Here is a 24,787-nt window from a genome sequence, read left to right on the forward strand (position 1 = left end):
ATTACTGTAGAGACAATAACCTTTGCCATGTAACTAGGGCCGTTTGGGGGCAAAAGTGTCAGTTCCCAAATAGGGGGGAAGGAGCTGAGCTCTTAGGGGAGCTCATGCTTTATTACCTGCACACACTCTTCCTCTGCAGCTCCAGCGCTGCCTGACCACGTGAGCTCCCACATCACCTACCCAGCTCGTGTTGCAAGGGTGTCCCCTTCATCAGGAACCAGGCAGGGACAGGTAAGCCATGGATAAGGAAGCCCCAGAGCCCTTCATCACACGAGTGCCTGGGGAGGAAGCTGGAAGAAGTTGTATGTATTTCTGACTATCCCAAAAGAAATCAATCAGGTTATTCATGATTCGACAACCCCAGCTCCCTCCAGGGAAGCCTACAGACCAGGCACCAGACACAGATTTTTATTTTTTATTTTTTTTTAATCCAAGTCAGCAAATGCTATTTTATTTAGCCAGCCAACATAGTCTGCAGGACAGCTCAACTTACAGCAGCACCAGACTCTCCCTGCTGCCTGCACAGCCTTCCTTTCAGCACTGAATGCTTTTGAAATCCTGCATTTCAGGGATTGCCTCCTTAAAGAAACACACTGTTCAAGGAACATCCCATCTCCAGTGTCCCTGGAGGACTACTCTGGAACTCCTTTAAACCTTTACATCTGGGCTCCTGCAGCACCTCTTCTGCGGGACTCCCCTTCTTCCTTCACATCTACACCACTGAGTCTCTGGCCCACCCACACTGCACCCTTGTTCCCAGTTCCCCAAGCATTAAAATCCCCAGGATGTCCCAACCCCCCCCAGAAACCCCTCCTTCCCCCCTAAGACCCAGCAAAGCTGATCCCAAATCCATGCAATCTCTTCTTCCTGCCACACAATTTCCTGCACAGTCTATCCAGCTCTACTGAGGCATCACCAGGCCGGGGCCTTCCAAGGCCCTTCCACTTATTTCTTGCCTCTGCAAAAGTCTCCTCTTCCCCCATAGGCACCTTGCTTTAACTGCAAGTCTGGGCTTCCAAGGGAAGCAGCACTGACAACGCTGTGCTACTGCAGCCAGAGATGCCCTCAAGGCTGGGGAGAAGGGGGGTACATGCTGCCTTGGCATTCCCCACATTTCCTCTGGCACCAGGGAATGGAGGACAAGGCCCAAAATACTGTTCCCAGTACAGTCATGTCCTCAATATTCTGAGGAGCTGTCAGGGTTGCTGCTTCAGGAACTAAAGCCTTCAGGAGAATCAGCTCTGCCACAGCAAAAAGTTTTTCAGGGTGAAGCCTCCTGCAGCCTTGTCCTACTGCACAGCTAGGCACTGGATGCCTACATGCATGTGCCCATGTCATTGACTCATTTGCTAAACATGGCAGACAATTTTTTGGTCTCAAGTTTAAGAGTCAAACATGAAAACAGGGCAATGCCACACAGCTGAGCACACAACTGCACACAAACTGCCAGTAGGGCAGGCTTGTGAAGTGGGCCATATCTGCCTCAGTACTCCAGGATTGCCCCCAGGAAGCACAGGTACACCTTTTCACTGGGACAACCAAGCTAGACATCACTTTTATCACAGATTAGCTTTCAAGTCCACCTAAATGGTCCTGGGCTGCTGATCAGAAGGGCTGACTCCTGCTCCAAGGATGGAGTTGGAACTGATTTTTGTACTTTGCCATCAGTGATCAAGCTCCAAAAATCAGAAAGAAAACACTGTTTCTTCCCCTTCCCAGCAAAGAGAAGGACAATTTTCCAGGCTCCTCAAGCCCATCACTCAGAATTAAGGTATTTTTTTTGACAGGACTCAGCAATACAGAAGAACAGAGAATCACTGCACAGTCCTGGAAACCATTTTGCTTTAACGCAACTGCCACTGGTCCCCATACGGCTGCTTGCACACCTCCAAGAGATGGGGTAGTTTCTCTGGGGAGTCATCCTCTTCCTGCACCACCTGCTTGCACTTTGCAAACACCTGCACTGCTGGTGCAAGAATGCCTGGGCAGATCTATTTCCAAACAGGGAAGCCTGGAATCCAAGGGCAAGCAGTGGTTGAGGACTGAAGCTTTGCACTGCAGCTGAAGCTGGGACATGATTTTTCACCCATCTCCCACATGGGACAGACCTCTCTCCCTCATTCTTGTTCTGCCTGCTTGGCACTCTGCTTCTTGCCAGAGGCACAGGAGACTGAACAGTCTCTGGAGCTTTTCCTTCTCTCTCATGTCCTTCCAGGTGCACATCTGCCTTGCAACTGCTCTCAGTGTTGGGACCCTTGCCAGGGTCTCTGCCCTGGTCTCTGCCATTAGGCAACCCCAAAGAGCTTGTTCTTGTGGCGAATGAAGAGCACAATCACAGATAACTCCTGAAGGGGGCAAGAATCTGGACTGAACCAGGGTGGCCTGGTAGGAGGGAGAGGTTTTGAAGGACAGATCTGGGATGGCAAAAGGAAAGACATGCCAGCTAGAGACTAGGGCTGCAAAAACTGTGCAGCTCAGTGAACTGACAGACACTAACTCTACTTGCTTTACCCACTCACCACAAGCCTGCCCTCCTTATTGCTTCAGACACATTTTTGGAGTCTGCTCCTGGACAACTACCAATTCACATGTCACAGGAGGGGCTGTGGCAGGTGTCAGAGGTCTTGGGGAGGATGGGATGCAGAGAAGGGTAGCCTGATGGCTGCAGTCAGCTTTCTAACACCACGCAGCCCTTAATGATGAAGGCTGCAGGAAGCTTAAGGCAGATAAACCCTCCCAGCTCAGTGCTTCTCCTCTTAACTGAACCTTTTGATGTGAACAACATGGTCCTGTGAACCCAGACAACAGTGAGGCCCATAGAGGTGTCGAGTCCTTGTCCTCTGCTGTCCCTCGTTCTCCCAGGCACGTTCTCCAATGGCTGAGACCTTCTTCCACGTATCTGTCAGCCGTTGCAGCACTCTCAGCCGAGCTGCGGTACTGCCAGCACAGCCCTCTCGCTCATTCTCCCAGGCACACTTAGCTTCCGGGTGGAACAGTCACCCGACGTCAGTATTCCTGCAGCCATCAGGAAACACAGGATGGTCATCCTTTCAGTGGGGCAGAGGGACAAGGGGGCTAGGGATTTTCCAAAGGGAAAGCCAGTCAAAGGGCACATGCTTAGGACTAGTTAGAGTGGAGCCACAGCTGTGCAGGCTATGACTGAGCACTGGGCACAAGCAGCAGATGGCTTTTACCTGCTGTGAGCAACTGTCCTCTATTCCAGAGCCCTCCATAGCTGTCAATACTTCCTACTCACCGTCCTGCTTCATTATGGCTCTAGCCAGCTCTGCCCACCCTGTCCTGGGGCTTGAAGCCTTTGGAGGTTTTGAGTCACAGTCTGCAGAGCTTTTCCTGAGGACAAATCAAAAGAAAAAAAAAATCATTAGCACAACAGGCCAACAAGTGGCAAAGAACAGGCTGCAGACAGCACTGTTGCTGTTCTCCTGCTTCTCACACTGCCCTCTCCCTTGCAGCTTCCAGTGCTCCTCAAACAACAGCCCCTTTGGCTGCCTGTTGCTGGGACAAGTTCCTGCCATCACGAGAACAGGGCACAGGCATTGGAAGCCACCTCGCAAGCAGCTCTGATAACTGAGCAAGAGGAGAGGATGGTAGCTGGGGGCACATATATCCCCTTCTCTTAGCCTGGTTCTGTCAACAGAGGACAAGGTAGAGCCCAAGCTTTGCAGTGAGAAAGATGCCTCCTCAGTGACCAGGGAACTGGATGGATGTTTCTGGCTGGGAAGCGGGGAAGGGACTAGGGCTCCTGAGCTGTTGGGCAGCTGGAAGCAGGGTCCACGTTCCCATCTCCTATGCAGCTCAGCACAGGGAGCAGCTCTCTCCTTTGCACAAAGGTGCTGCAGCAGATCTGGCCCTTTGCTGCAGCTTAGGCCCATAACCGTGTGGCCACAGGGTGTAACAACAAGTTACACTGACACTACAGCTTGGCAGTACAGCGCTCCTAGGCTTGTTTCAGAGCAAACAGCAATAAATCCTTGCTCTTGGCTAACACTCATCCTCTCAGCAAGGAAGATGCAACCATCCAAGGTCCAGGTATCAGCAGCTGCTTTATGCTCAGCAGTGACAGCATTCCCAGCACCTAGCATCTCTCAGGAGAGAGCATGCCGTAAAAGTCCTGCAACCCCCATGCTGGGAGCCTGCAGAAACGCAGAGCGCGTCTGCAAAGAAGTGGAGCCACAGGAGTCTAAGTGCCTTAGTATCATTGGAGATCAGACTGCTGGGACAACAGGGAGAGCAGTGACTGGGCAGAGTCCAGGGAAAGCTGCTGCTGGGCTGGACTGGCAGAGCTTACTGGGGCCCAGGGAACACAGCACTGGGGTAAAGCACAGAACAGCATTCACACCTTAACAGGAGAGCCAGAACTTCCGCAACACAAAGGGAAGGAAGAGATGCAGAAGATGACAGAAGAGGCTCTTCCTAGGAATTTGTCCCACAGAAACACAGCAGGATCTACTCTAGCAGCAGATAAGAAATGCAAGAAAATGCCAGCACCAGCTTCAGAGCCTGGAGACTTCTCTGAACATGATGGAGGATAATTAGGTTCCTCCAACCCACCACTGCCATCAGGAGCCTGCCCAGCCATGCCCCCAGTCCAGCACAACAGGCACTTCATGTGACCAGGGTTCTCCCTGACCTTACCCATTTCTCCCACACACTCCTCTAAGACAGCTGACAGCTCGGGCAAGCTCAGAGACTTCAAGGAAGGCGGCCATTCTTTTAGTCCTTCAAGAAAGAGAAACAACATTTATAAGTCTGCATGTTCTCTGTGACACAGTGGAAACAAACGCTTGGTGTCACTCTGACAGTGTTTGCACCCAAAGTGGCTCCAGAAAGGAGTTCTGTATTGCATGTTGAAAGAACTGGAATCATCTGCAATAGCCACAGAGTTTTTGGGTTTTTTTTTTGTTTGTTTGTTTTGTTTTTTTTCCTCCTCTCACTAATTCCATCATTTAAGAGAATTAAGCTCATGTGCTTGGATTTCCCCTCCTCCCCCTTTCTTTCTTCTCTCTTTCTGGACAGGTCACTATTAAGTGAATTACAGAGGGATTAAATGTAGTGGATGGGGAAACACCAAGATCCCCGTCTGTCTCACTTTTAAACACAAACAGTGAAATGCATCTCTGGAAGCTTGTCATCAGGCAGCAGGATCATTTGCTAACTCTCCGCAGCAGGGATGCAACGGGCCATCCCTGACCAGTCGCATAGAGTAGTTCGCACTGCCTCAATGTGTTAACAGCACGGTTCCCCAGATGGGGTCAGGAAACCTACTGGAGCTTCTGATTCAAACTTTGCTCTAGAGCACAGTGTGATAACACATCTGAGGAGCCCACGTGCTGCACAGCAAGGGGAAGCCACAGGCCCATGAAGCAGGACTGCCATTGAGTGTCTGTGCCACAGCCTTGCATTTTTGGACACAGACATACCTGCCAGACCCCAGCACGCACTTAGGAAAAAAGTTTCAGAGAAACTCTGCTGCAGTGAAAGCCCAAAGGCCCTGGATGCTTCAGATGCTTTCCCTGGGCTAGACCTTTAATATTAAATTTGAGGGTTTGGCCACTCAGCCATTTCCAAATCACTTCTAATATTATCCTCTCAGCAGCATAAGGCACAAGCATGTGGCTGCTCTGGGTTTCCTGTTGTTTACTCAGCCCCTGCACCCTTTCCCATAGCCTGGTAAGCTCTTCCTTCCCCAGGTGCAGCATTTGACTCTCACCAAGCTGCCTGCTCTCACTGGTTCCAAGCTGCACCTTTGCGTCCAGCACTCTGCCAACCGCCTGCTCTTGGGTTAGCCGGGAGGACAGCTCTGCCTGACAGGACCTGCCAAACAAGACAAAGACCATTAGAAGTGCCCCTGTGCACTTCTAAGAACAACATGCCAGTCTCTGCCCTCCTACATCCTGCAAGTACCTGCTTGGGGTGCCGAGGGACCGCATCTAACGCCCTGGATTACAAACTGCTCCTTGTTCCTTCCCAGGAAGAGGAAGACGTGCCCCAGACAAAGCTCAGGGCGCTCTCCACTGTGCCCCATCTCCACAGCAATCTCTGCCCCTGTCCACAGAGGAGCTGCGGGGGGAGAAGAGAAGGAGGCGGCGGGTTGAGCAGGAGAAAGCCTAAGGCAGGGACTATGCCCACTTTGCATGAGAATCAAGCCTGATCCAAGGTTTCTAATGGGCTAAGTGAAGCTAGCCCAGGATAGGCATCAGGTTAAAGGAAAAGGGCCATGGATAAAGTTGTCTGGCTAATATCACATCATTGGTTCAAGCAGTGCAGCCTCGGAGCATCACAGGGTCCTACTACCAGACAGCCTGAGCTTCAGTCAGAAGGAAGAGAACAGTGCTCTACCCCTCACAGTTGGGAAGATTACTTTGCCATCCCTTTGCAAGACAATCTCAATTTACCCTGGTTCAGAAGTGAACAGACCCCATCCTTCTACTGGGCCAGGAATTATAGCAGTAGGACTAGTGCCAGCTTCAAGGACATGTCAGTCCTCTAACTAGATAGAAAGGGGCCCAAGACAGAAGGGTAATCCAACCGGGGCAGGAAAAAAGGGCCACAAGTGCAATAAAGAATAGCTTAGGGGGTGTAAGAAGAGAAAACTCTAAGGCAGTGGTTGGCATAAACAGGACAGGTTTTTCTGTCAGGTGCCATTAGAGCTGCTAGCAAGGAGTCCTTCACTAGCCAGGGCAGGACACTGCTAGCTCTTTGATACTATCTGAAGTTAAAAACTCAGTCCTGCATCCACCTGAGCACCAAGATACACCCTGAAGCTGGTCCCTAGGCGTTCATATAACCATGAACAAAGCACTTAGCCCCTTAGTTCTGAAGGAGCCGAGTGCCTTCTCCTCCTAGCTGAAACAGGGCACTTGGCACCTTTGAAAAAAACAGGCCCTTTTCTATCTCATGCATCAGATGAAAGCTACACATCTTCTCACATGGCTTTGGCTTGCCAATTGAGACTGTCAGGAAGAATTCAGAATGGGTTCAGATGCCCAGTAAGCTCTCCTGTCTTACCCTAAGAGTCACATGCAGGAGTGCCAATATCACCCCTGAGCTCTGCACGGCCTATATGCCATTTCCAGTAGCCACAGTGCCATTTCCTGGCAATGACTTACTTGATTTGATCCAGCAGGACTCCAACATTCTTGGTGATAGCTTGAGCCTCTCTGAGCTGGCACTGGACATCATTCAAGGTCTCATCCCGCTCCATCAAACAGCTCTCAGCCACCGCACGCAGCTTCTGCTCCTGGCACACCTGGCCCTTCATCACCTCCACCTCTTCACACCTCTACAGCAGGGCAGAGCAGAACAGGGACTAGGCTGCAAGTGCTGTACATCACCCTCTCACACGCTTGCTCCCAAACACATACAACATAACAGTGCGCTGCTGATCCCTTACTGCAATGCGATTAGCCATTGAGCACTCACGGCAGACTTCTTACCTTGTGCAGTTGAATGGCCAGTTCCTGCATCTCAGCCTCCAGCCGATCCGCATAGGCCAGCTCCAGGGCATCGCTGGGGGGTCGAGCGTTGCTGTGCCAACGGGCAATGGCAGAAGTCATCTTCCTCTTGGGTCCAAACAAACTAGTGGGACAATGGCAAACACTTCACCATTTGGCCCCTGGCCCAAGGGGATGTCATGAGGATCTCTGCAACCTACTGGCTCCTCCAAGGCGCTGCCAACAGCAGGAGCCTGTTGCAGCCAATGACTAAGGGATCTCAATGTTGTGTGGGGGACAGGGCCAGGACAGAAAAGCGCTCACCAGCTAAACTCTCCTGATCAGGCTGTGTGCGCTGTTTCCAAGGGAGAGATTATGAGAATTGTAAGTGGAAATGCAAGAATCACATTACAGCCACTCACGTGATGCCTATTTCCTTCAGATCACTCTCTGTGAGGGTCAGGAAGATCCGGAGGTCAACATCTTGCTCCTCAAACACTTGCAGATACTTCAGGCACCCAATCTGCTCAAGGAATGTTGCCAGGTCCTGCAACCCATCCAAAACAAGCTTATTTATACTCTCATAAACAAGAGCACCACACTTCTTGTTCATCATAAACATCTGCTTCTTCATGTTGCTGTTACACCTTCCTAGGCTTTTGTAGCAGTCATAACTTCCCTGTATAACTGCACTTCTCTGGCATCACACAATGCAACAGAACTGGACTATGTGCTGCAGATATTGCATCTTGTACCTAACGCGGGGAAGACAGACGCACCAACGTTTCCCCTAGCCCCCACCACAGCCACATTTGAGAGCATGCTCACAGACCTAAAGGATCTGGAATAACCTTCAGAGAAACAGCAACATCTAAGCAAGCAGCTCTTTGTAGAAGAAGCTGCTGTTCCACAAGCATCTGAGCTGGGACAGAGGTTTGGTATCAAAGACATTTTGGTGACAAATTCCCTTCTACCTGATAAAGCCAAGAACAAAGCTTGGAAACCCTTAGACAAACCTCCAGAGCTTGATACAGAGGCATGGTCTGCACTACTCCAGAGGAAGCTCTCTGTCCTTAGTTACCTGGGGTCCTGTATAGACAGGGGGCTCAGGAAGGATGAGGTGCTGACTAGAGCTCCCAGGTTTCCCAGGGCAGTGGGTCCACTGGCTATCACTGTTGCTGTAGCGGTTCTTGATCTTAAAGCTTTTGGCTTGTTTCCGACTAGGAGGACTATTTGCATGGTCAGAATCCTGAAAAAGAAAAATCATCCCAGGAAATGTAAAGGTAAAGGAGGATCATGTAAAGATGACAGGATCACTACATGTAATAAAGCATCGAAAAAAGGAGAGAAAGTGCAGGCTCATTCAATTCCCAATCACTAAATTCAGGAAGTAGCCCACAAACACATGCATTTAAGACTTTATCAGAATCCTTTACCAGAAATCCTTTATCATTTGTTTTATATTTATCCAGAGCTGGCTTCAAAACGTGAACTGTGACTTGAATCAGTGAGTAACCTCCTGCCTCTTCCCCTCTGTTGGTACTTCAGAAATGCCAGTATGACACTGCTGTACTTCTCTAAACCTTGTGATATTGTTTGTTATCTTGCCAAGCTAAATAACTAGTCCAAGCTCTAGCAGAGAATGTCCTTTCTAGACTGCTAGCTAGATGGCATTTGAGAAAGAGCTCCAAAGCTAGGGAAGGGAGTACTTAAAAGTTACTGACTAGCCATCAAGGACCTACTCTAGAGTGACCATGCTCTAAGAGGTGGCTTGTTTGATCTCTCAGGCTAGTAGCCAGTTTGTAATGCTCACGTATGGAAACGGACTTTCTTGTCTCTGCAGTACTGCCTTCCTTCATCTAGCCTGCTACTACAGTCTCCTGTGGAGGTAGGGTCAGGAGGGTGACAGAAGGGTGACAGCATCAGCCAGTCTGAAGGTAGAGAAAGGAAATTGGACATCCCCACCTCATTGCTCTCCAGGGAGCCTTCACTGCTGACCCCCAGGGCTTTGGTCAGGCATTCACTGCTACTGCTGCTGCTCCTGATGGTTGCCAAGTTGTTGGTGCAGAAAACATTCTCCTCTGGAAAGGAGAGGAAGGAAAAAAACAAAACAAAAACAAAAAAGAAACCAAGGATCAGCTTCCTTATGTTCAATCCTGATTTTGTCACACAGCTAATCAGGGAAACCTGCTGGGAGGTGTAAAGAAAGGAGAAACCTTTCATGAAGCCAGGCTTCATGAACAATACTCATGACACGAGATGATTCTGCAGTATCACATGTCTGATCCCAGGCACTAGGTTTTCCCCAAGTCTGTTTAGTATCACAGAGAGCAGGAAGGCTGAGAGACAGGTACATAAGTGAAGCTCTGGGTAGCAGGGTGAAAAGGGGATTATTGCAACCAAGCCTGTACTCCCATTACTAAAATCCAGGAAAGTCCTTTCCTTGAGCACAGTGCCAATGCAGAGCTACATTTTCCTTTACTACACTTAAAGTGCCCACAGATCCTTTCTTCCCCCTGCTCCTTCCATTAGAGCACCACACACACTGCTTGGAGGACAGGGTCAGCACCACACAGTTTTAGCCACAGATGCAATAGCGTGATGCTAAAGACCCTGCGACCACTGCTGCCTAAACAGGCTAAGCAGATTGGGAAGGGAACATACAAGCCAAGGGGCTGCACGCAGGCTGGTCCCACATCCAGGCGTGCACCGCAAGTCAGGTTCTTTTCCGAGACAGTGACTTACCCCTGCTGCTGCTGCTCTCCACATCCTGCTCATTGATTGGAGAGGTAACATCCCGGTTCCGGATATCATCTGCTTCACAGCTGCCATCATCACTGAATGTAACATAGCCCTGAAGAGGGACCTGCTCTGTGTGCAAGAGAAGGGGAGAACAAGCAAAGAAATTAGGATGCAAGTTATCAGAGAGGTTCTAGCAAGAGGAAGGGCAACCACCAGCAACCACTCAGGGATTTGAAGAGAATCCAAAGAAGGGACTGTACTTTCAGCTGGCAGGTTCTATTTAAACAGCACACAGAAATTGAGAAATGCACATGCCTACAAGCTCCCTCACACAACCACACACCAAATGCACTTTATCTAGATAGTGGCATTGAAGAAAAGTCACAGGGAAACAGCCTTGTAGCAGAGATGCACCTTACTTATAGAGCTTTCAGCATTTCCTTCCCTCTTTACTCCCAGACCATCAAGGACAAAAACCATCTGCTTAGTAGAGCAAAGTGCAGACTGTGCACCCCCTCCCTGCCAAGCCAAGCGCATCCTGTAAAAGCAACCCTTTTGCATCTGTGTTAATACACCGGTAGCAGCCCACTATGATTTCAGAAGCTGGCAGTACTATTTTGGTACGGTTGCTATCCATGGGGTAGCATTCATCTGCGCTAAGAAAATTAACTAAACATTAAATATGCTTCTACGCCCATATTTGTAGCTATTTTAGACAAAGACGTAATCAACTTGAGGACTAGCTATGGTCATGTATGCAAAGCAAAACTCATACCATTGCATCTAGTGATTTGGGTCTAAACTAGGACACCTTTCTCCTTACCTATTACACAGGTTTTACAATCTCATTTTTAAGCAGTGAATATTTCAGCTGTCACAGAAGACAAAACCAACAGGTCTAGGAACAGCAAGTTCACTTTCATTATCAGTGATATCTTGGCCTGTGTAACTGCTTACTCCATCATCAGCTTGGGAACCGCTCTCAAACTTTTAAACCTACCTCCAAAAAGGAAGCTGGACTGTTCAAGAGTCAGGGAAACAGTGACTGAGCTAACAGCAGCATTTGTTCCACTGATAAGTGAAGCACACATCAATATCCAGCTCTGACAAGAAAGTTCAGGTGTTTTGTTTTTAAACCAGAGAGTGTATAGCCTTGTATGAGGGGGTTTGCTACCTTTTCCCCGTACAAGCCACACAGGACCCCCCCCAAAAAAAACCCAAAAAAGCACAGAAACAGCTGCAGAGCACTTAGAAGGTCAAAAAGAACTCTCAGTTTAGCTTTTAATTTTTCTCACCATAGTGAGACTGCTTCTTTCCCCCAATTCCAACTGCTGTTATCTTAGCCAAAGCCTGGGGCCCCTCATGAATGCTGGGACCCTTGGTCCTACGAGCAGGTCTCTGTCTCTGGGGAGCAGAACATGATTCATCTGAGGAACTCAAATCTTCATATTTTCCTGTGGTCAAAACAAAGGCTGTTAGCAGTATGTTAATTTACCTATTTTATTTTGCTACTGCTCCTGTAAAGAACAATGCACAAAAAACCCCATAAGTTAACTAGGTGAGAAAAGGGGCAGCAGACCAAAATTGCTGGATCCACGCTTCTTTCACTCCAGTCACTCTTGTCAGTCCAGTCTTCGAAAAGGGCAAGAAGGAAGACCCAGAGAACTACAGGCCAGTCAGCCTCACCTCAATCCCTAGAAAGGTGAAAGAACAGCTCATCCTGGACGCCATCTCTAAGCACATGAAAGATAAGATGATGATCAGGAGTAGTCAGCATGAATTCATAAAGGGGAAATCATGCTTAACCAGTCTGACTGATAGCCTTCTACAATGGGATGCCTGGCATGGTAGACAAGGGGAGAGCAGTGGATGTTGTCTACCTTCGTTTCAGGAAGGCTTTTGACACCGTCTCCCATAACAGCCTCATAGGCAAGCTGATGAAGTATGGGCTAGGTGAGCAGGCAGTGAGGTGGACTGAAAACTGGCTGAATGGTAGAGCTCAGAGGGTTGTGATCAGGGGCACAAAGTCTAGTTGGAGGCCTGTAGCTAGCAGTGTCCCCCAGGGGTCAATACTGGCTCCAATCCTGTTCAGCTCATTCATCAATGGCCTGGATGATGCGATAGAGTGCACCCTCAGCAACTTTGCCGATGCTACAAAACGGATACAAAAAGGAGCAGCTGATACCCCAGAGGGCTGTGCTGCCATGCAGAGGGACCTCGACAGGCTGGAGAGATGGGCAGAGAGGAACCTCGTGAAGTTCAACAAAGGGAAGTGCAGAGTCCTGCACCTAGGGAGGAATAACTGCATGCACCAGGACAGACTGGGGGCTGACCTGCTGGAAAGCAGCTCTGCAGAGAAAGACCTGGGGGTCCTGGTGGACAACAAGTTGGACGTGAGCCAGCAGCATGCCCCTGTGGCCAAAAAGGCCAATGGAATCCTGCGTTGCATTAGGCAGAGCACTGCCAGCAGGTCAAGGGAGGTGATCCTCTCCCTCTACTCAGCCCTGCTGAGGCCGCATCCGAGTACTGTGCCCAGTTTCGGGCTTCCCACAAGAGAAAGATGGTGCTACTGCAACAAGTCCAGCAAAGGGCTACTAAGATGATTAAGGGACTGGAGCAACTCTCATATAAGGAAAGGCTGAGAGGGCTGGGACTGTTCAGCCTGGAGAAGAGGAGGCTGGGGGGTGGATCTTATCAGTAAGCATTTGAAGAGAAGGTATAAAGAAGATGGGTCCAGGCTCTTCTCAGTGGTGCCCAGCAATAGGACAAGAGGCAACAGGCACAACCTGAAACACAGGAAGTTCTATCTGAACATGAGGAAAAACTTCTTTACTGTGAGGGCGACTGAGCACTGGAACAGGTTGCCCAGAGAGGTTGTGGAGTCTCCTTCCTTGGAGATATTCAAAAGCTGTTCGGACACAATCCTGGGCAACATGCTCTAGGTGACCCTGTTTGAGTAGAGGGGTTGGACTTGAAGATCTCCCAAGGTCCCTTCCAACCTCAACCATTTTGAGATTTGTCCTCAGAAGTACTGCAATTTCCAGGGCAAATCAGCCAATACTACCCCTACACAAATAATTACATGCTTTCAAAACAACAAGCACCTCTCTTCAGGCTCTGTCTAAAAATGAATGAGCTAAAACATTTCTCTGTTACCTGGACCCCGGCAGAAGACCTTGGGCACTGGGGCTGTATGCAAGTCTATCAATCCCACAATCTTCATATGTCCATACTTCATGGCCAGCGTCCGTGCTGTAGCTCCAGTGTTATCTCTCACATCTGCTTTTACTCCCTACAGAAAAAGAAACACGTTTATCATAGTTCCCTTTGCTAGATACATATATGAAATTCAAGGGAGCCAAAGAATTGTTTTACTTCCTCTAAACCCATCAGAAATACAGGCTCACCTTTGACACACAGTTCAAGCTCCACTAACTAATCCCTTGTTGCCCTCCTAATTATCTTATCTCTCCAGTCCCAGAATACCAATTAGCCCAGGTATTCTGCTCTTGTGCATTGCCACTGGGAACTAGTCTGTTTTATCCAAAATATGTTTTTGCACTGCTGCTTCCTTTTGGAAGCAAGCTGGACCAATTAAATGAGATATTAAAAAGGTGCTGTGTAATATCAAGAGATATGAATGTCCACAAGCTTTAGGACAGAGGCACAAGATGCCCACTAGCTAGAGCATACAAACCTGTAAACACAACACTGGGGTAACTGCATTAGTAGTTTACCAATTTAGTCATTATTTAGTCAAATCTGGACAGTTAGGTGTCACTCCTATTCATGCAAAGCCAGTGTACAGTCAGAGCACTAGCATTCTGAAAACATACTTCCAGAACAGTTCTGGAAGCTTGGGTCTTCAATCAGAGGTGACTCATCAAAACCCAAACATAACAACACTTTAAGAAGTCTGGTGTCAAACACCCAGTTCTTCCTCACCGAGGTGTGGAACCACAGATTTTCCACTTTACAAAAAACAGTCAAACACTTACATGGTTGAGAAGGTACTGAACAATTATCTCATGGCCAGAAGCAGCTGCTTCCATCAGAGGAGTATATCCATACACAGGCTCCCTAGAGAGAGGCAGAGAAAAAGAACACATCCACACGGGCTGAAATCAAAGATGATTCATACTTGAAATATTAGAGACATCTTTTGAGAGATGAATTCCTCCTTACTTGCAGTTGGCATTTGCCCCATTGTCCAGCAAGAACTTCACCATCTGCTGATGTCCAGCGCTGGTACAGTGAAATAAGGCTGTCCAACCATGAATATCCTTCATCTCCAGCTCCGCGCCTTGCTTCAAGAGAACAGAGAATGTTCTTTACTGCATCCCCTCTGCTGGGTCTGTTAGCCACTGCCCCTCTGTGCTGCGATACCAAGAAAGTTTAAATCCCTGTCGGGAAGCTGAACTCACAACAGAGCAAAAACTGCAGTTTGGTCACAACTGATGGAGAATCCTACTCTTTGTAGATGTAAAACATGTAGTAGTGGCTTTACCTATTTATTACTGGATACGCACCTGGAGAAGGAAATAAGCAACACTTTCATTTCCACAGCTGGAGGCCAGCATGAGCGGTGTCTGCCCTTCTGGTGTTGGGATGTTCACATTCACTCCTGCTTCCAGCAGCAGATGCACAATGGTGTCATGACCAATGTAGGAGGCATACATCAGTGGGGTCCAGCCACCACAGTTCCTCTTATTTAAATCCAGATCTCCACTAAATAACAGAGAAAAGAATTCTGCTGAACCACTGGCCTGGAGCTGTAGATCACAGTAGGTTCCTGTAGCCTCTTCCTACCATCACTGCACTGAAAGAAGGTTGAAAAAAATTCTAGCACCGAAGCCTTGTCCACATGGGAATTCTTATCAGGTGTAAAACAATTTCCACCCAAAAAATGAGGCAATATTTTTCACCAAAAGACCTGTCCCTTCCAACCTTGTGCCTAAAAACACTGCAGAAGTTCCAGTGATGTACCCTTGTCCCAGCATTAGGCAGACCTGTATGACAGCCAGCAAAAACACATAACCGGAATTAAGTAACAGACCTGTACCCTCTTTAACCTTCCTTACCGTTGAATACACTCCTGCACCACTTCATATTGGCCGACGGAGGAGGCTGTATGCAAGTCCAAGGGAACGTCCAGTTCTTCCCGACAGATCATCTGACTGACCCCATGCCACATAGAAAGGCTGCGGTTCAGCAGCTCCGACTCACTGGCTTCATCGCTCAGCTCCGACATCCTGCCCTGAGCAACCAAAGCAAAGTGAAACTTTTAGCTGGCTGATCTCACTTCTCTATACAACACGGCATCACCCTTTGGCTCTACAGCTCCAAGATGCCGTGGGCTTGGAAAGTGAGGTCATTTCAGAGGTATGACATGTCAAATTCCTACCTCTTCTTTGATCCCCTCCTTAGCCTGCTGTAGCCTGGAGCGACAAGACTTGCTGAGGAGGTTTGCTGGCAGTTTGCTGCAGTGGACTCTGGGATTCGTATACACTAGAAAAATAAAAGTCAATAATACTAAGAAATCATCTTTTAAATCTGATTTTAAGATTTCGGAAGCATTGGCTTGCTTTCTTCCCCCTTCTAATCAAAATCTGCTGAAGGCAACTTTTGAAAACCCTTGTCAAGAAAAGATATTAAACTCTTATTTAAGTGCTGACAGCATGCTTAGTATTATACTAAAGGACATAATTTCTGGTCTGTGTGGTTTATAATTCAGAGAAAATTAAAAATTCATGCATCAGGAACACCAGGAACATCTGTCTTATGCTGCAAAATAGCCCTGCTTAAATTACAATGAGGTCATTAATAATAACAACTATCAACTGCTTTCAAAAGTAGTTAATATCACCTGAATAGAGTGGACACTTCAATATGTCATCAGGCTGTTGGTAGGCTTTTACTGTTTATTGTTTCAGCACTTCACAAGCAATCCAGCAATCCTGTCTCTCTGATTCTTGGAAATGGCTGAAACACTTTGATCAGCAATGCACCTGCCCATTCCTTATCTGAGCGTGTCCACAGTACTGCAGACAGTAACTTAATTACAAAGCCAGCACAGTTTCACGACTGTCTGAAAGGTTTATTTTCCATCCCTAGCCTTGGGGAGCAATTGCGTATTAATCACTTTAACCACTCACAGGAGAATGTTCTTGTTTGGCACTTCATAAAAGCTCTTTGACACAGCTGCATCTATCATTCGATGTCTTCAGCTGCGGTTTCAGGCTACATCCAAGTCAATCCAATGGGGAGTGCTTTCCCTTCCCTCTAGTCTCACCGCCTCCCATGCACCACTTCTGGAGTTTGCCTGATCCCACCACGTGTTATGCTGGGCAGCTAAGCCAGCAAAACCTATTCTTTTTTCTGATAATTTCTTGCCAGTTTATCTCCTCAGACTGATTCATGGTGGGGTCATGCAAATGCCAAATTTGGCATCCGTGAAGAACAAAGGAGAGCAGGAGCATGTTTTTTTCAGCTGTAGTTGGTCTTTAGATTGCCTCAGCTGTAACGTTTCAAGACCATCCTTAGATTTTCTAAAGAATGCTGAGTCCTTTTCTTGCAACCACCAACCCCTTTTCTTACAAAGAAAGAAAAATGCCTTTAACTCCCACCCCCTTCACTCCCCAACTGGATCTTTTCTCCCACGAATTTGTCTTTTTTCCCCTCCTTCTTCTGAAGTTTGTTAAGATTAAAAAAGCACCATCCATTCTACCTAATAAAGGTCTACTAATAATAAGTGATTCCTTTTTAAAGAATATCTGTAAAGGCACATATTTTACCTAATAGCTATTTCAATTACACTTGCAATCCAAAGGCAAGAATATATAGGGCTGAACACAAATAAAAGACAGCCCACATCCTGAACACCATACAATCAAAATACGAAGAGATATAAATGGGTGTAAGTGGATGATAGAGGGAAAAAAGTAGGAGTGTTTCTTACTGCAACAGATTAAAGCTCCCATTGGAAGGCAAAAAGTCATGTTCACAGCTAAAGGAGGTAAAACCCATGACAACTTGGAGAAGCACATTCAGATGAAAATGAAGCTCCGTGTCTTCTCTCCAGACCTCCTTGCTAACTGGATATGCTAACTATAAAAACTACAGATGTTTGGTCTTTACCAGGATGTTGGCAATACTGACACAAAAGAAAGATTCTGAGACCAGAACCTTCAAGACTCTGCCTCCTTCCTACTGTCTCCACTGTGCTCTAACCACCTACATCACTGCTCCCTTTACTGAGAGATTTCTCCCTGGCATACTAAGCTGGAGCATGATGTCAGCTGCACCTGCACAAGCACGGAGGACAATCAGGCAGAATCCAGAGAACAATAAAAACAATCACAGCCCTAAAAACTGTGACATCCTATGCCTATCAGGGTTGTCTGGACTAAAGAAGGGAACACAGAAGGGGGCATGTGATAACAGCCTTCAAATTCATAAAAGGCTGCTGCAGACAGCGAGAGGAAAGAAATAATCTGTTCCTTGTGGCCATGGTGAATATGACAAGGTGTAATAGGCTTAAATTGTGGCAAGGAAGATTTTGGTTAAAGACCACAGAAATTACTCTGAAAGTAAAAACAACAGTACTGGAATAATTACCAATGGAGAATTAAGAATAGGCTAGACAGACACCCCAGGTTGTTCTGCTTTGGGGCTGAGTAATTAACTTGATATTCCTTTGAAAACTTTCTTAGCCCTGTGAGTCTAGTTATTATCAATTATACTTAACATATCAACACCTGCCTATTCACCATGGTCAGAGCTCTACTGTGCTGAGACTCAGTGCAGGCAGTGAACAACAGTGTTTTGGATTCAGAGAGTTTGCCTGTCGAAGCAGACAAGGTAACTGGAAGGTAGGGAAAGGGAAATGCATCACAACAACTTACTACGAAAAATCACAGCAAACAGCACCTTAGTATCCTTTTTTGGAGGATAAGACTAGGAAGGAATAAGTGACAGTATATGGAAAGAGAGGCAGAAGAACAATACTAAAGGAAGCAGGAGGCAATTTGAGAAGAAACTGGGGCAAACGGCCCCCCTCACAGAACAAAGTCCAGCATTGCATGTTTATCACTTGCCCCTCAGTCACCATTAAATTGCACTAACTCTGCTAAGTTCACTCCAAAACTCTTCCCCAAGCATAGGTAAGGAGGAGACAGCCGCAAAGGCTCTTCTGTGGCAAAAAATACCTCTCCAGGACAGCATAAGTGTGGATGCTGGTGCAGTTTCCAACTGAGCCACCAAGCTGATCACATGCTTCACTTCTGCTTCTACCTTTGCCATCTCCACTAAACTCAGCAGCAATCTATCAGAAATAAAAAGCCTTGTCACACCCCTGTAAAGGTTCAAACAGCCCAGCTATAACCAGCTCAGCCACAACCAGCACTCCCAGAGCTGCAACATCTCATATCCAGACCACTGTTTTCTGCTGACTGATCAGAGGCAGGTACACACTACATTTGTGGGAACTGCACTGGATTTCATGGGACTCAGGATACCATGATCATAATTAAGCGAGTGTGAGAGAAGGAGTATTCCCACAGGGTGAGCGCTGGCTGAGGACCCAGCGTACTTGTGTTCAATCCTACACGTGCCTGTGGACAAGTCCCTGGGCTGCTCTACTCCTCACCTGCAACCCAGGCACGACGCTCACAGAGGTGTTAAAACAAACACTGAACTCGGAAAGCGACAAAACATTGTCTAACAGAGCCAGGCAAGAGAGGAATGAAAAACGCTTCACGAGCCACGCCAGGAAGCACGTTTCCCGAGACAGCGGCTCCCGCCGCACCGCGCGGCGCCGAGCGGGCAGCGCCGCAAGCCGGGGCAGCCGGCGCCCGGCCCCGGGGGCGCCCTGCCCTCGCGACGGCAGCACGGGGCGCCCCAAGAGCGACTAGCTCGGGGGCAGCCTTCGCACCGGGACTGCCAGCCGCCTCCGCCAGCACGGTCGAGCGGCTCCCGAGCGCGTCGGCCCGCCCCCGCCGCGGCTCCCCCGAGGCCCTCCCAGAGCCCTGCGGCGGGGCAGGCCGGGCGCCCCCGCGCCGCGGAGCCCGCACGGCACGGCACGGCCGGCGGAGGGGCACCGCCCGGGCCCCGCCACGGCCCGGGAAGGGCCCCACAGGCGGCTGCGGCGGGACAGGTCCGCCCCACGGACGACGGCGGACGAGCGCCCAGCCCAGCCCCGCCGCCGCCGCCCCTCACCTGCCCGCCCGGTGGGCTCCGCTCCCGGAAGCCGCCCCGCCCGCGCGGAGGATGCCGGGAGCCCGGCGCCCTCGGCGACGCGAAACCACAAACCCCAAGAGACTCCGCGGCGAAAGCGCTGGCTCCGCCCCCTCGCGCCTCGCCAATAGCGGGCGGCGCCTCTCGAAGGCGGAGCGCCGGCTGGCCAGTGGGACTCGGGCCGCGCGGAAGTGCGGGCCGTCCTAGCAGAGGGTGCGGGCCGGGCAGCGTTGAGGCAGGGGGAAAGAGCTTCAAAGCGGTACCAATGGCATAAGGAAGCGCTGTAGACGCCACACCCCCCTGTTCTCTTGGGTTACCCGTCCTGGTTTTTCCTCACCACATAAGTTACGACGATTTGGTTCGCCCAGCTGCCAGGACCCCGGTCCGGGGGCGGGGCTGGGGGCGGGGCCAGTGCTGGGGCTCGGAGGCGCCCCGGCGGGAGCTGTGAGTGAGGGGAAGGGGCGGCGCGGCGCGGCGGGCGGGCGGCGGCGGCGGGGCACGGCACGGCGCCCGGGCGGCGGGGAGGGCGGGCGGCCGGGCCGGCCTGGCGGGGCGCCAGCGCAGGCAGCCGTTGGCCGCGTTGCCATGGCGACGGGGCAGCGGAGGGGCGGGGCTGCGCACGCGCAGCCGCCCGCCATCTTGGGGGCCCTTCGGTAGCGTCGCTGCGCCGCGCCGAGCTCGCCCTTGTCCTGGGGGTCCCGAAGGTGGTCGCAGCACCTAGATGTGCGTTAGCGCTGTCTGACGTAAGGCTGCTCGCACTTGGCTTAAGCACACGGTACTGCTTGTTCTGGGAGAAGAGGTTTTGGATTAGATGAGTGATGTCAGGAGCATCCTGAACTTGGGGATCCCGGCCCTTGCCTTGGGAGGCTCCCGGTGGCGGAGGGAGCCTCAGGAACTGGAGCCTCTTGTCCCCGTGGGAATCCCCTTCCTCTTAACAACTTCTGTTTATTGTGTGAACATATTTCGGTCTTGGTGATTCCCCCTAGCATTACGTAAATCAGATTCCAGCATTGACTGCATCATGTGGGGAAAAAAAAGAGCTGCTGTATGTGGATGACATCGACAGCGTTTGCAAAGGCACTTTGTGGGTTGTGAACTTCTCGGGGCATAAGATGAGTTTTGCTTTATATTGAGAGGAGTGTTGTCCATCCATGCTAACGCAAATAATAATGATATTGTAATTATATGAATAATCGGCTCAGTTCTGAACTACATACAGTCACAAACCTCTTAACTTTTCTTGCCAAATGGAACTGATTTACTCCCAGTTTTCATTCCCCAGGGAACTATGCAATTGTAGCACAGAAGTTCAAAAAGCAAAAGTCTTCCTTTAGGATTAGTTATCTAACAAGCACACTGGTAGTCCCTACTATGTTTTCTCGACTCCTCTTGTATATCAGGAAAAACATGAGGAAGCAGTCCAGTTTATAAATGGTTTGAGAGATCAAAATCCAAGAGCATGGCTAGTCTAAACTATTTTTATGCAAACCCACTGATAATAAGCAGTCGTAAATCATTTTATCAATCTCTGAATAGTGGAGGGGGGGAACATGAGGAGAAATAGGAAAGCGAGATAAAGGCCAAATGAGAGCAGAAGTGTCAGACCTTTTCTTTCCCTTTTGATGTGGGCAGTGAGAATGTGCTTTTCTGAGAACACAATTACAAATATATTTATAAATGAAGGGCTAAACTGACCAGTGGATGGCCCTAATTACGTGTGTATATAGTGAGCAAGCAGGGCAGAAAGCTCTCAGCCTTGTGGAACTCAGGTGGGAAGGAAAGGCTCCAGGAATGCAGATCTTATCATTCATTGCTGGAAGTGAAAACCCTCTGAGTGTTGAGAATTATTTTGACCCCGAATATACATGCTTTGTTCTTGCTTTGTACTGATGTTATCCTTTGTTTTCTTTCATGATGTGTAGCAAGCTCATTTTTCATTTGATTGAAGGGAAGCTGTTCAAATGGCCTCAGAAAGGCAAAGTGAGGATGCAGAGTGTCCACCAGAGCCTCTTACAGCTCCTGTTCAGAATAACAGAACATTTCAATGGGAAGCCATTCTCGCTGCAGTGAAAGATCAGCTCCCATCTCTGGACTCTGACACTTCCACGGTAAGCACTGGAACCCACCCTTCTTTCACAGTCTTTTAGAAAAATCTTTCAAAAGCAAGAGAAAGTCACCTCCTTAGCCAGGCATTTCTGAGTAGCTAGCATGGTATCCTTGAGGGGCTGCTTTTTTGTTCCGAGTACTGTTGTAGTGTCCATTAATCATCAGACTTTTGCATTAGCTGTAATTGCCAGGGTGTAATTGCCACCTCACCTCACTGCATTCTTTGGAATGTAAAAATGGGACTGATTTTCCCAGATGCTAGATATTCTCAAGGTGGGAAAATGGGGGTAGTGGGCATCTCACAAAATGAACCTACATGTCTTCTTTGTTTGCTCAGCGAAAGAAACATACAGCTGTGTTAAAATGAAATCTGATCTGGTTTTATCCTTGAGAGTATTATGCTATTCATTCAAATAGTGCACTAGTCAGGCAGTAGGCCTGTTAGTATGTTTTCCTATGTGTGATGCTTGCAGGGAAGTCATATTTCTGAAGACTTTGTGGTAATCTGGAAAAAGCAATTGGCAGATATTTGAGTCCTGGATTCCGTTTTCTTCCTTGCCTGGAATTCTTAGGAAGGCATATTATCTTCCTGTGCTTCAATTTTACCTGTAAAGAAGGATAACGCCACTTACCTTTTTAATATAAAGTATGAGGTTGATGGATATTGTGCAGTATTCTTCACTGTTACAGTTTTTTACAAGCTGTGACTCAGTGTCTGGGACTGACTGCTTATTGGCCACCTGATAACCTGAAGTTCTCTGTTCACAGGACAGCAACAATTTGGTGGCAATAATACAAGTGTATACCTCTCTAGTCTGAGATGCTAGCTCTCGTAGTGGCTTTCCTGAGGTAATCATATGTCTCAAGACTGGACTGAGTATTAGGGGCGTTTTGTCCAAATCAGAATATTCTGTTAGCTTTCAAACATGTATTTCCTTGAAGAAAATATTTTTGAACACTTAAGGGAAATATTTTATTCTAACTTAGTGCGTCCCTTCATCTTACAAAGGGAGTCCTGTGAGCAGTGACAGGGATGGAAATGCCTCCATGGGGTATTAAGTAGCTATTATTAATCAATCGTCAGAAGCAGTGTGATCTAATGGGTAAAGAGTTGATACGGATTCCACGACTTCATGTCTCTTCCTGGCTCTATCACTAACCTGTTGGACAAATCATATTACCTCACTGTTTCTCAGTTCCCTTCTGCCTACATTCTGTTTTAGTTATTTAAAGCAAGCATTGCATTTTAACGTGTCTGTACAGTACAGATTAAGGCCCTAGACTCAGGAATGAGTTCTAGGCATTCTTGTTGCATAAGTATACAGTAATGTTATGACAGAAAGACAGCTTTGTGCTTTGGTGCTAAGTACCAATCTGTAACTGTAAATCACGTTGAACATTTTTTTACTTACATAAATGATCTCCAAATTGTCTTTGTTTCTGTTACATATTGAGCACATTTCCTGCTGGAGGAACTGAGTCAATCTATTTGGCACTTACATGCTACCCTTAATTTGCATTCAAAAGATCTGATTGTATAATCCCTCTCCTGCTTAATATAAAACAGTAGCTTGCTGAGACTGTGGTTTCAGTGCTGCACCTTTGTCTGAGTGGTTTCTGCTCATGTCAAGATATGCATCTGAGATCTGTAATCTTAATGGGCTGTGGTCCTGTATTTGGAAGTGGCAGTGGCAAGCAGTATTTTATGCCCTAAGGGTACTTTGGTCACCCTGATAGGCATCTTATTAAGAGAAAAGCAGCTCTGCTGCAGTTTCCTCTATGGTGAGGAAAATTAATCACACGAGACAATGATAATTCTCCACAGTGCGAGTTAACTGAAAGTGTCACATTGCAAAACAAAGGGACAAACAGGAAACCTGGGTCCTGACTGTCTACTGAGGAGGTGCTTAATCTCAGTTTGGTGTCTATGCATAAAGATTCATCTCAAACATGTATCTTATGTTCAAGAAAGAGATTTTCAATTCTATTTAAACTCTGTCCAACCAAGGGTGGATACTGCTTTGCATTCTGAATAGTGAATGAGGCAGTGTGGTCTGTTAGATTGGCAGGTGCATGGGATCATTTGGGAGTTAGAAGACTTGCCCACTCTTGTCCTTATTTAGCTCAGGGGGATGTTAGTCATCAACCTCCATGGTAATTCAGTGTTTTATGTAGCTTTTCCTAATGCAGCTTGCTCAAATGTTAGACCACTGTAATGATAGCCTAGGTTGCTGAATGTTGCGATATCAAACTGTCTAGTGAAGATGTGACTGAAAAGAATATTCTTGTCTCTGAACTTTAGTGAAGTGGTGAAAAGATGAAATTTGTCACTACAAAACAGATGTTTAGTTGGGGGTTAGAGTCTCTCATTTAATTTCTCTTTTTTGTTGGCAGTCTGATTGTGAGAGCGATGGGGAGCTTTTCATCTTCCAAAGAGAACATCCAAACTTAATTCCTGACCTGTCAGAAGAACTGATGGATTTTTCCTGGGAAGACTCAAATATGCAGGTTGTTGGTTGGTCTGTGCAGACTGTACTGCTGTTAACCCCACTCTTTTGGTTGTCTGCAGTGTGGGTAGTTACTTTTATTAAACCTATTTGACTGAATTGTGTCATATAAGAGCATAGTCCCCAGTACTTCTTTGCACTTCTCTTTATATAGCTCCTCTTTGAAGCTTTCTCTGCTCTGGAGATTTAGTCCTTTTTTAGTTTGTCCCATCTTCTTGAAGTTTCTATTATTGTCCTTCTGCTCTTTTCTCAAGACCTGTGGCACTCCTTAGTTCCTAGTGCTATGGATCCTCTCTCTTCCTCTCTAAAATCCTAACCTTCACTTTACTCATTGTCCTGTCTCTCAAGATATCTTTTGGCCTCTTCTAAATCTAACAAAGCTTATTTTGAATAATGTACATATCAAAGATGAGGAAGGTACTGGTTGTTATATAATAACAGGTGCCCAGTGAGAAACAGATAGCAAACTGCTAGTCAGAAAAAGCATCCAAGTATTTATGGGTTGGTGATAACACCAAATTGTTAAGGAAGAAGATGCTGCTCGTTGAGTGTATGGCCCTTTCTGTAATAAACTCATTGCCTGCAGCTCAGTTGCTGAACACTCGTACCCTCAGGTTGAGGGCTCTGTGAAGCCACTGTGCATCCATGCATTAACATTAATGCTGTACAATGGCTTCTAAACTTTTCAGGGTTTGAAATCGTTTCAACCACTACTTTATGCATCTAGAAAATGTAGATTTAGAA

The 24,787-nt window shown here is 47.8% G+C and overlaps 2 protein-coding genes across 15 annotated transcripts in view; one reads left to right on the forward strand and one right to left on the reverse strand.

Moving 5' to 3' along the window:
* Window positions 1-247: 247 nt before the first annotated feature.
* Window positions 248-19,442, reverse strand: ANKS3 (ankyrin repeat and sterile alpha motif domain containing 3). 4 transcript variants are annotated; one of them, XM_067306240.1, is made up of 19 exons: window positions 19,413-19,442; window positions 18,404-18,519; window positions 15,601-15,704; window positions 15,278-15,453; window positions 14,726-14,924; window positions 14,382-14,573; window positions 14,195-14,314; window positions 13,353-13,488; window positions 11,492-11,650; window positions 10,200-10,325; window positions 9,420-9,535; window positions 8,536-8,703; window positions 7,877-8,001; window positions 7,458-7,599; window positions 7,131-7,303; window positions 5,732-5,835; window positions 4,657-4,740; window positions 3,257-3,351; window positions 248-3,015 (listed from the first exon to the last, which is right to left on the reverse strand). In XM_067306240.1, the coding sequence occupies exons 2-18, from the start codon at window positions 18,495-18,497 to the stop codon at window positions 3,269-3,271; spliced, it is 2,301 nt and encodes a 766-aa protein (XP_067162341.1). In that variant the 5' UTR covers window positions 18,498-18,519; window positions 19,413-19,442; the 3' UTR covers window positions 248-3,015; window positions 3,257-3,268. The 4 variants fall into 4 exon arrangements, with proteins under 4 accessions (XP_067162341.1, XP_067162339.1, XP_013795330.2 ...); XM_067306238.1 differs by lacking the exon at window positions 18,404-18,519; XM_013939876.2 differs by lacking the exon at window positions 19,413-19,442 and having other exon boundaries at window positions 14,195-14,276; window positions 14,382-14,503; window positions 18,404-18,813.
* Window positions 19,443-20,074: 632 nt separating this feature from the next.
* Window positions 20,075-24,787, forward strand: part of DNAAF8 (dynein axonemal assembly factor 8) — a 98,687-nt gene continuing 93,974 nt past the window's right edge. For all 11 annotated transcript variants that reach the window (XR_010885779.1, XM_067305969.1, XM_067305971.1 and 8 more), the window contains exons 1-3: window positions 20,075-20,173; window positions 21,353-21,538; window positions 23,931-24,044. Coding sequence is in view for 10 of the 11 variants with exons in the window: in XM_067305969.1 (XP_067162070.1) it covers window positions 21,392-21,538; window positions 23,931-24,044 (261 nt within the window). In the remaining variant the exon portion in view is untranslated. The remainder of the gene's footprint in view (window positions 20,174-21,352; window positions 21,539-23,930; window positions 24,045-24,787) is intronic.

This window comes from Apteryx mantelli, chromosome 16 (genome assembly GCF_036417845.1).
Source record: "Apteryx mantelli isolate bAptMan1 chromosome 16, bAptMan1.hap1, whole genome shotgun sequence".
In the NCBI taxonomy this organism is placed as follows: domain Eukaryota; kingdom Metazoa; phylum Chordata; class Aves; order Apterygiformes; family Apterygidae; genus Apteryx; species Apteryx mantelli.

Bases quoted from the DNA above. Each gene is read 5' to 3' on its own strand.
- ANKS3 (XM_067306240.1), bottom strand. From the start codon at position 18,497: ATGGCAAAGGTAGAAGCAGAAGTGAAGCATGTGATCAGCTTGGTGGCT. The intron at 14,574-14,725 runs GTGCGTATCCAG...TTGGTATCGCAG, and splicing joins TTGCTTATTTCCTTCTCCAG to CACAGAGGGGCAGTGGCTAA. The intron at 14,315-14,381 runs GTAAGGAGGAAT...CTTTGATTTCAG, and splicing joins GGGGCAAATGCCAACTGCAA to CCCGTGTGGATGTGTTCTTT.